At 40.4% G+C, this 14,332-nt stretch overlaps 1 protein-coding gene across 4 annotated transcripts in view; it reads left to right on the top strand.

Annotated features, from left to right (window-relative positions):
• The window catches only part of rasal2 (RAS protein activator like 2), a 406,620-nt gene that overhangs the window by 155,077 nt on the left and 237,211 nt on the right, over positions 1-14,332 (top strand). For 3 of the 4 annotated variants that reach the window (XM_072274307.1, XM_072274306.1, XM_072274309.1), the window contains exon 3: positions 1,974-2,100. In XM_072274307.1, the coding sequence (XP_072130408.1) occupies positions 1,974-2,100 (127 nt within the window). Of the gene's footprint in view, positions 1-1,973; positions 2,101-14,332 lie in introns of those variants that run through there. The other variant, XM_072274310.1, reaches the window with a different exon arrangement.

Genomic DNA, 14,332 nt, shown 5'->3' with positions numbered 1-14,332 from the left:
TTGGAAAAATCAAGTTGGTGCTGGATTCCAAGAGGGGGTATTTCGAGAATGCCTATAAGATGGCTTTTTAGAGCAGCTTGTGGTTGAGCCCACTTAGGGGTTCAGCTATTCTGGATAGGGAGTTGTGCAATGAACTGGAATTGATCAGAGAACTTAAGGTAAAAGAACCCTTAGGGACAAGTGATCATAATATGATCAAATTCACCCTGAAATCTAAGGAGAAGCTAAAGTCAGATGTATCAATATTACAGTGGAGTAAAGGGAATTACAGAGGACATGAGAGAGGAATTGTTTGGAAAAGAACACTGGTAGGGAAGATGGCAGAGCAGCAATGGCTGGAATTTCTGGAAGCAGTTAGAAGGCACAGAATATTTACATCCCATAGAGGGAGAAGTGTTCTAAAGGCAAGAAGACACAACCATGGCTAACAAGGGAAGTCAAAGCCAACATAAATCCAAAAGCGGACATATAATAGGGCAAAAATTAGTGGGAAGTTAGAGGATTGGGAAGCTTTTAAAAACCAATAAAAGGCCACTAAGAAAGTCATTAAGAAAGTAAAAATAGAATGCGAAAATAAGCTAGTCAATAATATTGGAGAGGATACCAAAGGTTTCTTCAGATGCATGAAGTGTAAAAGAGAAGTGAGATTGGATATCAAACTGCTGGAAAATGATCCTGGAGATGGGGGACAAGGTAATGATAGATGAACTGAATAAGTATTTTGCATCAGGCACAAGTAGCATGGTGGAAGTTCCAGTGCTAGGGGTCATGAAGCGTTTGAAATTACCATTTCTTGAGAGTAGGTTCTTGGGAAACTAAAAGATCTGAAAGTAGATAAGTCACCTGGACCAGATGGTGTACACCCCAAGGTTCTGTAAGAGATAGCTGAAGAGATTGTGGAGGCTTTAGTAATAATCTTTCAAGAATCACTAGATTCTGGAATGATTTTAGAAGATTGGGAAATTACAAATGTCACTCCATTCTTCTAGAAGTGAGAAAGGCAGAAGAAAGGAAACTGTAAGCCAGTTAGTCTTACCTCTGTGGTCGGGAAGGTGTTGGTGTTGATTATCACCAAAGTGATTGACATAGCCTTTTCCAAACAAATATTCTTTCTTGAAGAAGAATAACACTCAGCTAAGAGGGTCTGAGGTAATCAAAGCCAAACCAATAGATTCACGGAATTCGTAAACTTTCAAAGTTCAAAGTAAATTTATATTCAGAGTACATATATATACTGAGATTCTTTTTTTTTGTGGGCAATCACAGTCAGTAGAAGAAACAGAATAGAATCAATGGAAGACCACACCCACTATGATGGACGAACAATCAATGTGCTAAAGACAACAAATAGTACAAGTACAAAAAGAAGGAAAACTAATAATAAATAATCAATAATAAGAGAATAATAATAAATAAAAGAAAATTAGATGAAGAGTCCTTGAAAGTGAGTCCATATGTGATGGGGCAAATGAGTGAAGTTGAGTGAAGTTATCCCCTTTGATTCAAGAGCCTGATAGTCGAGGGGTAATAAGTGTTCCTGAACCTGGTAATGTGGGTCCTGAGGCTCCTGTGCCTTCTTTCTTTTGGCAGCGATGAGAAGAGAGCATAACCTTGATGATGAATGCTTTCCTGCGTCAGTGCACCGTGTAGTTGTGCTTAACAGTGGGGAGGCCTTTACCCGTGATGGTATAGCACAAAGGAGCAGATTGCTCAGTTTTGGGGAGTTCTCCATTTTCCCTTCATCAAAATTTGAATGGAAATTTCATTGGTTGCATCTACTGAGCCCATTTGTGTAAGAATGCAGTTCTGGCAAGTTCATGGTAACCAGATTGTTGTAGTTAAAACACTGCTTTAATCTTCATGTCACATGTTTCAGCATAGCAATGTGTCTTGCAATTTGAATAATCCTGCAGTTGGTGCAGTCTTTTGGCAGGCTTGAAGTTGTGGGGTTGACCAATGTCATTCTTGCACAGGTAAACGTCGATATGCTACAAGATCAACAGGTGGAGTTCTCAAAAGGACGAATGCTGCGGCGGACAGTTAGCGTTCCATCCGAGGGACAGTTCCCAGACTATCAACAGGATGGCAACACTAAACTGGGTGAGTTCAGCTGGGCTGCAGTACTGAGTAATGCTTGTTGATTGAATCTCTGGTTTTCACATCTTGATTGCACATTGTCTCTAAGGATGCCCTCTAATGGACAAAATGTGAAATCTAATTTGCAAAGGGAAACTATCTTTCCAGCTCAACAGGTAATGTCGCCATCTCCTGGCTGTTGTGTTAACTACCTACCCAAGTTCAATACAGCTAGCTAGGGTCACTTGTATATTTTTATTCTGCCCCTTTTCTCCCTAAAGCTCTTGTGTCCTGCTTCGTAAAATAAAAAGATTTAAAAATAGATATGTGATATAATGTATTCCCGAATGAGTAGCTTGCATCAGCAGAATCAGTTCTCTGCACTGTTCAAAGATTTCCTTTTTGGGAAATTTGGTGTTTTTTGGAAATGTGATTTTGGAGATACAAAATCAGTTGTGAGGAATGGGATTTGTTTGTCTAAGACACAAACCCTTTCATGAAACAACATTTTGTTTAAAAATGTTCAACATTTTGTTTGTTTTCAATCAAAATATTTTGTCTGATTTTGGTAGAATTTCTAATCAGGCTGGAGAAGTTTCAATGAGTTTTGAAAAGCCTGGAACAAAATTAAAACAAAGCTGCCAATGAATTTCAGTTCTATGAGGTATGATGTGAGAGATTCCAATGAATTTGAGAAGTAGCCTCATGGTAGAGCTTGAACCATTACTGCTCAAAATGTTATTGATCTTGTTTGAGAAGTATGAGATATTGCTGCTTTGACTCAGTTCCTTTTCCCAGTAAGGGAATAAATGCATTCTTTTTATATGCCATCTTTCCAGTAGCATGGTGAAGATTGAGATCATTAAATTGTGACTATTAATAGGTTATGTTTTACGTCACTGTACAAAGCTGCTCGAAAACCTAAGTCATAATTATTTCTGTTTTGTTGGGAAAATTCTCCCTTTTTTTTTCAATTTATCTCTGTAATTTAAGCAGTGTTACTTTTCGACTGGGATCATGCCTCATTTTCTGTCACTTTCATTTGGGAAAAGAAAATTGAACATATCTCTTTGTAGAACTTGTGAACATAAAACACAAAAAATCCAGGAACTATTTTATGTTGACCTTTGTTAATTGTTGGAACTTGTTCAAATTTCACTCCCAGTACTGAATAATGCTGTGTTTTATTTGACATGATATGCAGAAATAAGTTATACCCTAAGATGGCCATTACTGCTGTATTATATTGTTATTCCAAAATTTTCATAACTTCAGAGCAAAAAAACAAATGACTGGAGGAAGTCAACAGGTCAGGCAGTATATGTGGAGGTGAAGGGTAAGTGAACATTCTGGGTTGAGATCTGGGCCATGAACCAATTTTATGTATCTTTCTTCACAATGGAATAATTTTAACGTGCCCAGGCAAATTTGGGGGTTGGGGCTACTTAAGTCTTAACAAGGGTAGAATTGATTTTATGAAATGATAGGACTGAAGGCTGACAAGACTGCAAGTCTAATTGGCTACAGAAATGAGTTCTGTGATATAGCAAAATTCCTTAATTCCATCGAGGCAATGATTTCATGTCCTACATAAGGATGAAGCAAGACAGCAAATGGGAAACTACAAGCCAGTTAGCTTGACCTCTGCTATTAGGAGACTGTTGGAATTCATTATGAATGAAGTAGCTGCAGGATACCCAGAAAATTACAGTATCACCAAACCAAGGTGAACTTAAGGGCAACCATTATGATGAATCAAAGTTTGTTGAGGATGTCCTTGGCACTGTGGGTAAGAGGAATGTCTTTGGATTTTCCAATGGTTGCTGATAAGGCACCACATAAAAGGTAATTTCCCAAGGCAAAAGTCTGTTGAAGTAGGTGTAACATAGTAAGAAGAATAGTTGGATGGGTACCAGAGCAGACAAGATTGTTGAAATAAATGAGTCATTTTCAGGTGATGAAACTGTACTTTCTGGGGTTCCAGAGGGATCACTGTTAATGATTCAACTGTTTACAATCAATGACATGGACCCCAAGAATATAAACAAGAAAGTTCCAAGTAAATTTATTATCAAAGTTCATATAAGTTGCCATATGCTTGAGGTTTACTAATAGGCTCAGGAATAGTCCATTTGAATGCTCATGCCTAGTCTGCTAATCATTCACTTCTTGGGTGATATCATGCAAACACAAGAAAATCTGCATGTGTTGGAATTTCAAGCAACACACACAAAATGCTGGTGGAATGCAGCAGGCCAGGGAGCATCTATAGGAAGAAGTACAGTCAACATTTTGGGTCGAGACCCTTCGTCAGGACTAACTGAAAGATGAGATAGTAAAAGGTTTGCAAGTGGGAGGGGGAGGGGGAGATCTGAAACGATAGGAGAAGACAGGAGGGGGAGGGATGGAGCTAAGAGCTGGGAAGTTGATTGGCAAAAGGGATACAGAGGTGGAGAAAGGGGAGTATCATGGGACGGAAGGCCTTGGAAGAAAGAAAGGGGGAGGGGAGCACCAGAGGAAGATGGAGAACAGCAAGGAGTTATTGTGAGAGAGAAAGAGAGAGAAAATAAATTAAATAGGGATGGGGGTAAGAAGAGGAGGAGGGGCATTAACGGAAGTTAGAGAAATCAATGTTCATGCTATCAGGTTGGAGGCTACCCTGATGGAATATAAGGTGTTATTCCTCCAACCTGAGTGTGGCTTCATCTCGGCAGTAGAGGAGGCCATGGATTGACATATTGGAATGGGAATGGGACGTGGAATTAAAATGTGTGGCCACTGGGAGATCCTTCTTCCTCTGGTGGACAGAGTGTAGGTGTTCAGGGAAGCGGTCTCCCAGTCTGCGTCGGGTCTCACCAATATACAGAAGGCCACACCGGGAGCACCGGACACAATATATCACACCAGCAGACTCACAGGTGAAGTGTCACCTCACCTGGAAGGACTGTCTGGGGCCCTGAATGGTGGTGTGGGAGGAAGTGTAGAGGCATGTGTAGCACTTGTTCTGCTTACAAGGATAAGTGCCAGGAGGGAGATCGGTGGGAAGGGAGGAGGGAGACGACTGGACAGGGAGTCACGTAGGGGTGATCCCTGCGGAAAGCAGGAAGTGGGGGGGGGGAGGGAAAGATGTGCTTAGTGGTGGGATCCCGTTAGAGATGGCGGAAGTTACGGAGTATTATATGTTGGACACGGAGGCTGGTGGGGTGGTAGGTGAGGACAAGGGGAACCCTATCCCTGGTGGGGTGGCGGGAGGATGGGGTGAGAGCAGATGTGTGTGAAATGGGAGAGATACGTTTGAGGGCAGAGTTGATGGTGGAGGAAGGGAAGCCCCGTTCTTTAAAAAAGGAAGAGATCTCCTTCGTCCTGGAATGAAAAGCCTCATTCTGAGAGCAGATGCGGCAGAGACGGAGGAATTGCGAGAAGGGGATGGCATTTTTACAAGTAACAGGGCAGGAAGAGGGATAGTCCAGGTAGCTGTGATTTAGCAATAAAAAGATCCAGAGCAGGCAGGAAACTAGAGCGGGGTGTTCATGAAGAGGAGGAGGGTTGAAGACGGGAGAAGGGGTCATCGGTGGGGGTAGGAGAGTCCTTGCTGAAGAAGTAAGCTCGAAGATGGAGCCGGCAGAAGAAGAGTTCAGCGTCATGGCACACATGCTACACCTGCCCTTACACTTCCTCCCTCACCACCATTCAGGGCCCCAGACAGTCCTTCTAGGTGAGGCGACGGTTCACCTGTGAGTCTGCTGAACACCTACGCTTTGTCCGCCAGAGGAAGCAGGATCTCCCAGTGGCCACACATTTTAATTCCACGTCCCATTCCCATTCTGATATGTCTATCCACGGCCTCCTCTACTGTCAAGATGAAGCCACACACAGGTTAGAGGAACAACACCTTATATTCCGTCAGGGTAGCCTCCAACCTGATGGCATGAATATTGATTTCTCTAACTTCTGTTAATGCCCTTCCTCCCCTTCTTGCCCCACCCCTATTTATTTATTTATTTATTTATTCATTCATTCATTCATTCTCTCTTTTCCTCTCACAATCACTCCTTGCCTGTTCTCCATCTTCCTCTGGTGCTCCTCTCCCCCCTTCTTTCTTCCAAGGCCTTTCGTCTCACAATACTCCCCCTTCTCCAGCCTTGTACCCCTTTTGCCAATCAACTTCCTAACTCTTGGCTTCACCCCTCGCCCTCCTGTCTTCTATCATTCTGGCTCTCCCCTTCCCCCTCCCACTTTCAAATCCCTTACTATCTTGTTTTCTTGTTAGTCCTGATGAAGGGTCTCGACTCGAGACATTGACTGTACTTCTTCCTGTAGATGCTGTCTGGCCTGCTGCGTTCCACCAGCACTTTTTGTGTGTTGCATGATATCATTCCCACTTTCCTGGGCTTCTGTAAATCCCTCTGCAGCTGTATCTTTGACTTCCTTATCAGGAGACCACAATCAGTGTGGATCAGTAAAAACATCTCCTTCTTGTTGATATTCAACAAAGATACACCTCAAGGATGTGTGCTTATCCCACTGTTCCACTTCCTATGTTCGTGACTGTGTGGTGGAGCGCAGTTCAGGCACCATCTATAAGTTCACCATTAAAACCAGTGTTGTTGGTCGAATCTCAACTGCCAACAAAGAGGGAAAGGAATGAGATAAATCAGCTAGTTGAGCAGTGTCACAACAACACTCTTGCACTGTGTCAGCAAGACTAAGGAATTGATTGTAGATTTCAGGAAGAGGAAGTTAGGAAAACATGCAGAGTCTTCATTGAGGTCTCAGCAGTGGAAAGGGTGAGGATGTGTTAATGTCTATCCTGGACCCAACACGTTGATGTAATCAAGAAAAAAGCATGCCAGTGCCTCTATGTTAGGGTTTGAAGAGGTTTGGCATGTCACCAAATACTTAGAAACTTCTATAGATGCACACTGTCCAGTGCGCAAGCTCCAATGCACAGGGTTGCAAAAGGTTGCAGAGTCATCAAGTACATCTTCAAAAGGCGGTGCCTCAGGAAGGCGGCGTCCATCAGTAAGGACCCTCACCACATGGAATATGCTCTCTTCCCTTTAGTGGGGCATTAGGGAAGAGATACAGGAAGCTGAGGACCCACACTTAATGACTCAGAAATGGCTTCTATTCCTCTGCCATCAGATTTCTGATCGATCCATGAGCCTATGAACACCACTTGATTATTCTCTTATCTTAGCAGTATTTATTTTGTAAGTTATAGCAGTTTTATATCTTTGCGCCTCACTTACTTAACAGAAACGTCATTCAAAGGAACACAGACAACAGAAAAAGATCAATTTAAAGAGCATGTGGGAACTGAGCAGTTGAAAGGGAATGGGGGAATAGAGGCCTTGGTAAGTGGAAGGGAGCCAGGCAAGCATTGATTGGGAATAATAGGTCATCTATGTTACCTGTTTGGAAGCATTACTTTGGGTAGCCTCTGTCCATTTGCCTCATTCTTTGTTCTCCCTGGAGCCAAGTGGGGCATCATTAAGATTTCAGATGATGGGCCAGATTTTAAAGAGTGAATTATCAGAGTTTGACCAGTGTTTTCAGTGATTCGTGTCATGAAATTGCTCATGTGCCTCTGAAACCAACATTTTTCAATATCTCACCTTTATTTTCAAAACAGAAAAAGATTTTTACTTTGACGTGGATGATCTTGCAGTTTTTCTCCCATGTATTCCATCTGCCTTATCCTTCCCCATCCTTTTAATTTGTTATTAACTCTTGAACATCCTCTTGTTAACCATTGATACAGTTTTGTATCATTAGCAATATTGCATGTATTACACTTAATACCAAAATCTTGATACAGATTGTCAACACCTAGGGCCCCAGCACCGTTTTGTCTGTCATCCTGCTGTCACAAACTCACAATCTAAAAATGGCCTAGATATTTCTACTCTGTGTTTTCCATTTTGTTGCTAATCCACAATCCATGCATCAGTCATCTGCAAAATGTGTGTTCCAGTCTTTTTTGCTTCTGTCTTGTGTGGCACCTTATTGAAAGCTTTTCCACAGCTCCAATACACTGTCAAATTATGCTCTTATCTGTTCTACTGGTTGCAGTCTCAAAGAAGGGATTGAGGTCTCTAATGTACAGAAGGCAGAATTTAAAAATGGGAAATTCTTGCTGTCACATTTGAAGTGCTCCATACAGTTCTGATCTCCATATTTCGAAGTATATGCTTGGCACTGGGGGCAGTTTATTAGATTTTGTGGGAAGAAAGGTTTGTCTATGCGAAATGATTGAGTATACTGGGAATTTGGAAGAGTGAAAGATAAAACAAGTGAGGTTGCAAGAAAGCTTGATAAAGGAGATATTTTCTTCTTGTGGGAATGTCCTAAACCAGGGAGAATAGTTTGAGAGGACGTTGGTGCTAAGGCAGAATTTCTCCTGAGTGTTATGAACTTCTGCAATTCTGTACCACACAGAGTTGTGCAATCTGAATCACTGAATCTATTCATCACTAAATTGGTCAGGTTTTCAGACTATAATGAAGTTAATAGTTTTTGGGAACTAGCAAAGAAGTAGGGGACGCAACTAAGACTGGATCAGCTAGAACATTATGGATTGGTGAATCTTGTGGGGACTATTCCTTTTGTTCTGGAGTGACGATTTCAACTTTCCAGAGATGCTGCTTATTTGGTTAAGTTCTTCCAGCAGTTCTGTTGTTTGTTTCATATTACAGCATCTGCAGGTGTATTTGCTTTATATCTATGAAATGGGTCTGACTTAACCGACATAATTTCTGAAGAAATTACTTATTGGTTACAAGAAATTAGTGCCATTATTTCCTTCAAAACTGGTATTGTTTCATTTTTCATCTGGAATGACTCCATTAGCAAATATATTTGCATTTGTAGTTTGCTTATGTGTCCTCTCAAGAGAGTAGAGCTGAGACATATAGTTGCTGTGTTTCTTTGTATGATTTAAGTGTAAGCCTAAAACAAAAATTGGCAAGAGTCATTACTGTTCCATTCCTGATTATGCAAATGCAGAGAAAAGTAGCTTTTGTGGTTGCCCAGGTCAGTCATATCATGATGCGTTCTGCCTTTCATATCATCTTGTTATTGTAGATACAGTCTTTCTGCTAATGATGGAGACCATTTTGATTTATTGGGCAACATTTAGTTTTTCCCAAAAACACTTATTGAGAATCTTGGGGTTTGAAGCTGTAGGTATGCTTGGCCTTTGTACAAACTGGTGATAGACAATGTTTGAAACTGAAGAACCAACAATTCTTTTGCTTAAACCCGGAAAAATGGATGCTGTGCAGCTGAAAAAAGTGTAATTTGAGGTAGAGCAATGTGTACCCATTCCCTAATCTCTTTGTACCTGGTGATAAATTTGACCTCTGATTTTCTGGCAAGTATTTCATCTGCTCTGAAAATAAATTCTAATGTTGATCTTCTTAAAGTGACACCAACAATAGTGTAATACTCAACATTCTTTTGTGGTGTGATTTTCAGATGTATAGTCCTGAACATTAAAACTCATTTGATGATTGAATAGTCAGCTTTAACTGATGGCATTTTCTGTGAATTCATACGATTTGAAGTTTTAGTAGTCATGTTGGACTCTCCATCCTCACAGAGTTTGGTAATCACCTCACAGATCAATTATAGTTTCACCAAAATGCTTGGGTTGCTTTGCAGTTGGATGGTAATGTCTCACTTTCTTATCTTCAGGTTTATTCCAGGACGCTGCTGAGATTTCTACCACATCTCATAATTTGCTATTTACCCGCAGTGGCCATTTTATTAGATATCCCCTGTACTTGATAAGGTGTCCACTGGGTTTATATCTGTGGTTTTCTTCTGCTGTATCTCGTTCACGTCAAGGTTCAAAATGTTATGCATTCAGAGATGCTCTTTAACATGTGGTTATTTGAGTTACTGTCTTCCTGTCAACTTGAACCAGTCTGGTCATTCTTCTCTTAACTCTCTCATTAACAAGGCATTTTCGTCTACAGAACTGCTGCTCACTGGATGTTTTTTTGTTTTGTTGCACTATTCTCTGTAAAGAGACTGTTGTGCATGAAAATCCCAAGAGATCAGCAGTTTCTGAGATGCTCAAACCACCCCATCTGGCACTGACAATCATTCTATGGTCAAGGTCACTGAGATCACATTTCCTCCCCCTTCTGATGTTTGGTCTGAACAACAGTTGGACCTCTTGACCATGTTGGCATGCTTTTATGTATTTTGCTGCCACGTGATTGGATTGGCAGATTAGACATTTGCATTCATGAGCAGGTGTACAGATATATCTAATAAAGTGGCCACAGGGGTTGTTGAGGGGAGGTAGAATCACCCAAGCTCCACATAGACACAAGCAGAGAAAGCTTCGTCTACTGTTTTTTCAATATTCTTGAGCAAACATGGGAATTTGTTGGCATTGCCAACTTTCCCAAAACTCATTGATTCTGGTTTTACGTTTATGTTGTATTACTTACAGCAAAGATTTTCCTGAAAGTTTGTTGTCAGGAGTGCTTGGCTGTAGCCTTAGAGGACCTTTGCAGCCCCTTTGCACTAAGAACACGCTTCTTACAAACACTGTCCCTCACCTGTTTTCCTGACCATCTGAGAACACTCTTATGCTTTTCAGCAAAGAGACTCTGAGGCTGCAAATGCTACTGTGTGATTTTATATATAGCATTGATTCTGCCCTCCTCTATTCTTCTGAGACCTGAACTACCTTTATCATCCGTTATCCCCAGACGCTGGAAAAATAACACTCATGTTGTGTCTGTAAAATTGTTCAAATTCACTGGCAGGTTAAACGAACCAATGTTCTCTCTCAGGCCAGTGTCTGCAACATCAAGGCCTTAACTACTCTCCACTGGCTAGGCTGAGCTAGTTAAGTCATTTATATCCCAGACACCAAACTCCAGAAACTATCAATTTTTTCCCTAACTCTCACAGGAGATTACCAGGCAGATAGGAAAAAAAGATCTAAGGTTACGCTTAAAATTTACTGAAAGAGATGTAACATCCCTGTTGATAGCTAGTAACCTGTGGACCATGATTTGGGATGGTATTGAGAACCTCAAGGCAATGCATTGGGAGCTCACAACAGCTCTGGGATGAAAGGATGTTGCTCCCTCACAAAACTAACCAGTTCCCCATAGCAGTTTCCTGTTTCTTATGTGGAAGAGAGAATCACCCACTTTGACTTGGAGGCTATTTCAGAATCCAGAGTGGAAGCAAGTCATTTTATTCCCAAAGGACTGCCCAAGAAGAGGATTTGTATGGTAATATGACCTGGTAAGGGTTGTTGCTGAAGTTGCAAGCTGTGATCTTTCCCGGCAACTTGCATTATCTTGAAATAGATCAGTAGTGGAACTTGCAGTGAAATCAACACAGGAATATCCATTAACACCGTTCTGGGAGACCCATAATTAAAGATCAAGATGTTTGAGACATTTAAAAACAGTGTGCAACAGGCACGCTCACTGTTTTAATAGATAGATGATTGGGTATCTTTTCATGCAACTGAGCAATGCTGCTAGGTGACTAAAACACCCAAGTGGTTTGAACCTGAACTGGTCAGATTTTTTAAAAAGCTATCAGTTGTACTGAAGGATCTTTCAGTTAGCAAGAAAGGCAAATTATCTCAGATACCCAGTCCTTACCATGTGGGCTTTTCTGACACCAAACATTCTTTTGATTGCTGTTTCTTGGCAAATGTGTACTGTTCATGCTGCAAGTAGTTGAGGTTTAATTAAAATTGAAAACTGAGGGGTTATAATTGTGTTCATGATATTGGTGCCATAACAGTTACTCAGAACCTTGAGTAGATAGCAGTAACACAGTTGCATACAATTCTGTACTTGTTTCCTAATGCAAAAACAAGATGTTGGGTTATCATCGAGCAGACTTCAATTTAAAAGCAAAAGTTTTGGATCAGGTTTCTGCTCAACAAAAGGATGCATTGCATGGGATCAGCTTTCTATTGTATATTGAAACTTTGGGATAAATAAGCCCTTTGCAAGTGTGTCTCACAGTAACGAAATAACTGAACAAGTGGGTGACTGGAATTATTGTAAACAGGGCACTATTATTTATGAAATGACCTTTGAAGAATGGAGTTGAAGAATGGAGTGGGTTTTAATTACATTCAACCAAATGTGTGTAGTCGGGACAGCTTGCTGAGGCTGCCGCGAGAGCACAGAATCCAATGATTTTTCTTAAGACAAATCTGAAGTATATTCTTGGCAACCTGACTGGCCACAGAAGGGTCACAACTCCTGCTGGTGTCATGAAAGTTGCAGTTTCCTTCAGTTCTTGATTTATTTGACTGTACAACTTCTGAAGATATCATTGGCCAGCTGTATTAGGATACACTGCTTTCTTTTTGTACACCAACTCACCAGGAGCATCCAAGGAAGATATTATTTACCTTCAGTGGTATTCAGTTTATTGGGGCAAAATGGAGCAGTTAGTTAGGATCATCAATTCTGGTAAGCGTTTTCTGTGCACATTTGTTAAGTCATTTCAGAACATTGCTTTGCTTAAGTACTAACAATGATTCTTTTGCATTTTTGAAGTGAATTCTTGAACCATACCTGTCCTTCCCAAAACACCTCAATCTGTGTCATTTTATGTTTACCAGAAGGGAGGAAGGAAAGTTACACAACATTGGTTTGTAACATCTGCTCAGCAAGAATTTGTGCCATATTGCCATACTTTTCCTTCGCAGGTAATGATCCAAGTTAAGTCTATAAGTTGTTATTACATTGGTTTTCTTCACCTTTTCAGATTCTGCTTTCCAGTTCCTAACCTGCAGCATTAAATAGGTCTTCAGCTCTACCGATTCCCCTACTCCTACCCTTCTTCTCTTTTGCCAGAAGTTTTTACTTATATGAGAAAGGCCTGAAGTTAACAGGTTTATATCTCTTTTGAATAAAGTTGTTTGTAACATTTACAACCCTATAGTTCACTGTTGCTACTCCTGTGTTCAAGATAATTGAAAAATTGCAGCCATAAGTATCGTTATTTTCCTCATTAGCGTGGATACATATGAAGTGAGCCAAATAATATTTCATCTTGAGCAGTACAGGTATGTAAGAACTTCATCTTTATCTCTCCAGCTATTTTCTCTACAACTTCCTCTATTGTGACATTTCCAACAATCTTTGTAAAGATTAAAGCAAAACATTCAATTTGTGCTTTTCAGTATTCTTTGCCTGCATAACAATATTTTTTTGTTTCCACTCTTCGTTTTTATATGTTTAGTGTTAGCTCTTTTTTCATACATTCATTGCCCCTTAATTCTGTTGCCAGGTATATTTTATATTATGCTTCTCTATTATAGACCTGATATGTAATAGATTTTCTGTTTCCATTGTGTCTTAAGATTAATTACTTTTGTCAAAGTGTAGATTCAGTTCTCATTTTTGGTATCCATCAGACCTTACTGCAGAGTTCTTGTAAATCCCGCGCAAAAAAGGCACTATTGAACCAAATGTAAAATCAAAAAGCAATAAGAAAAATTGAAGCTGATAATTGACAGCTAGATATGATTTGTGTGAGGAAGAGAAAAGTGATTTAAAAGTAGCTGGGCAATTCGGGAAAAACAAATCTAGGAAACTCAGACCACCTTGCATAACTGGAATTCAGGATATCACTCTGGTCTGAATAATTCTGTGCAGTACCTATTTTGGGATCACTGTGTAGAAGCAGATTCAAAATTGCTTGAAGTAAAGATGAAACCTTCCTGCAGTCTCATTTCTCTGGGAAATGAACCACTTCTGACATCTAACCTAAAGTTGGCTTTGATAATCTTAAAATTGTCAAAATTGGGTTTATTATCACTGATATATGTCAGTGGCAGTAGTGCAGTGCAAGACAAAAAAATTACTATGTTACAAAAAAAGTAATAGCTAACCAAAGTACTGCAAAAGAGGAATAATGAGGTAGTCTTCATGGACTTTTCAGGAATGATATTGCAGAGGAGAAGAAACTGTTCCTAAAATGTTGAACATAGGTCTTCAGATTCTTGTACTTCCTCCCTGATGGTAGTAATGAAAAGAGAGCATGTCCCAAATGCTGAAGATCCTTAATGATGGGTGCTGCCTTCTCGAGGCACTGCCTTTTGAAGATCAATGGCTTGTATACAGAAAGGTGCCAGAAAAAGGCCAGTGATATTATGAAGGATCCCACCCATCGTTTTCATGGACTGTTTGCCACACTCCTGTCAGTGGGGAGGCAACATAATGTCCATGACAGGACCACTGAAAAGTCA

The sequence above is a fragment of the Mobula birostris genome, chromosome 12 (assembly GCF_030028105.1).
Source record: "Mobula birostris isolate sMobBir1 chromosome 12, sMobBir1.hap1, whole genome shotgun sequence".
Classification (NCBI taxonomy): Eukaryota; Metazoa; Chordata; class Chondrichthyes; order Myliobatiformes; family Myliobatidae; genus Mobula; species Mobula birostris.
This window is presented reverse-complemented; position numbering and strand designations above follow the sequence as displayed.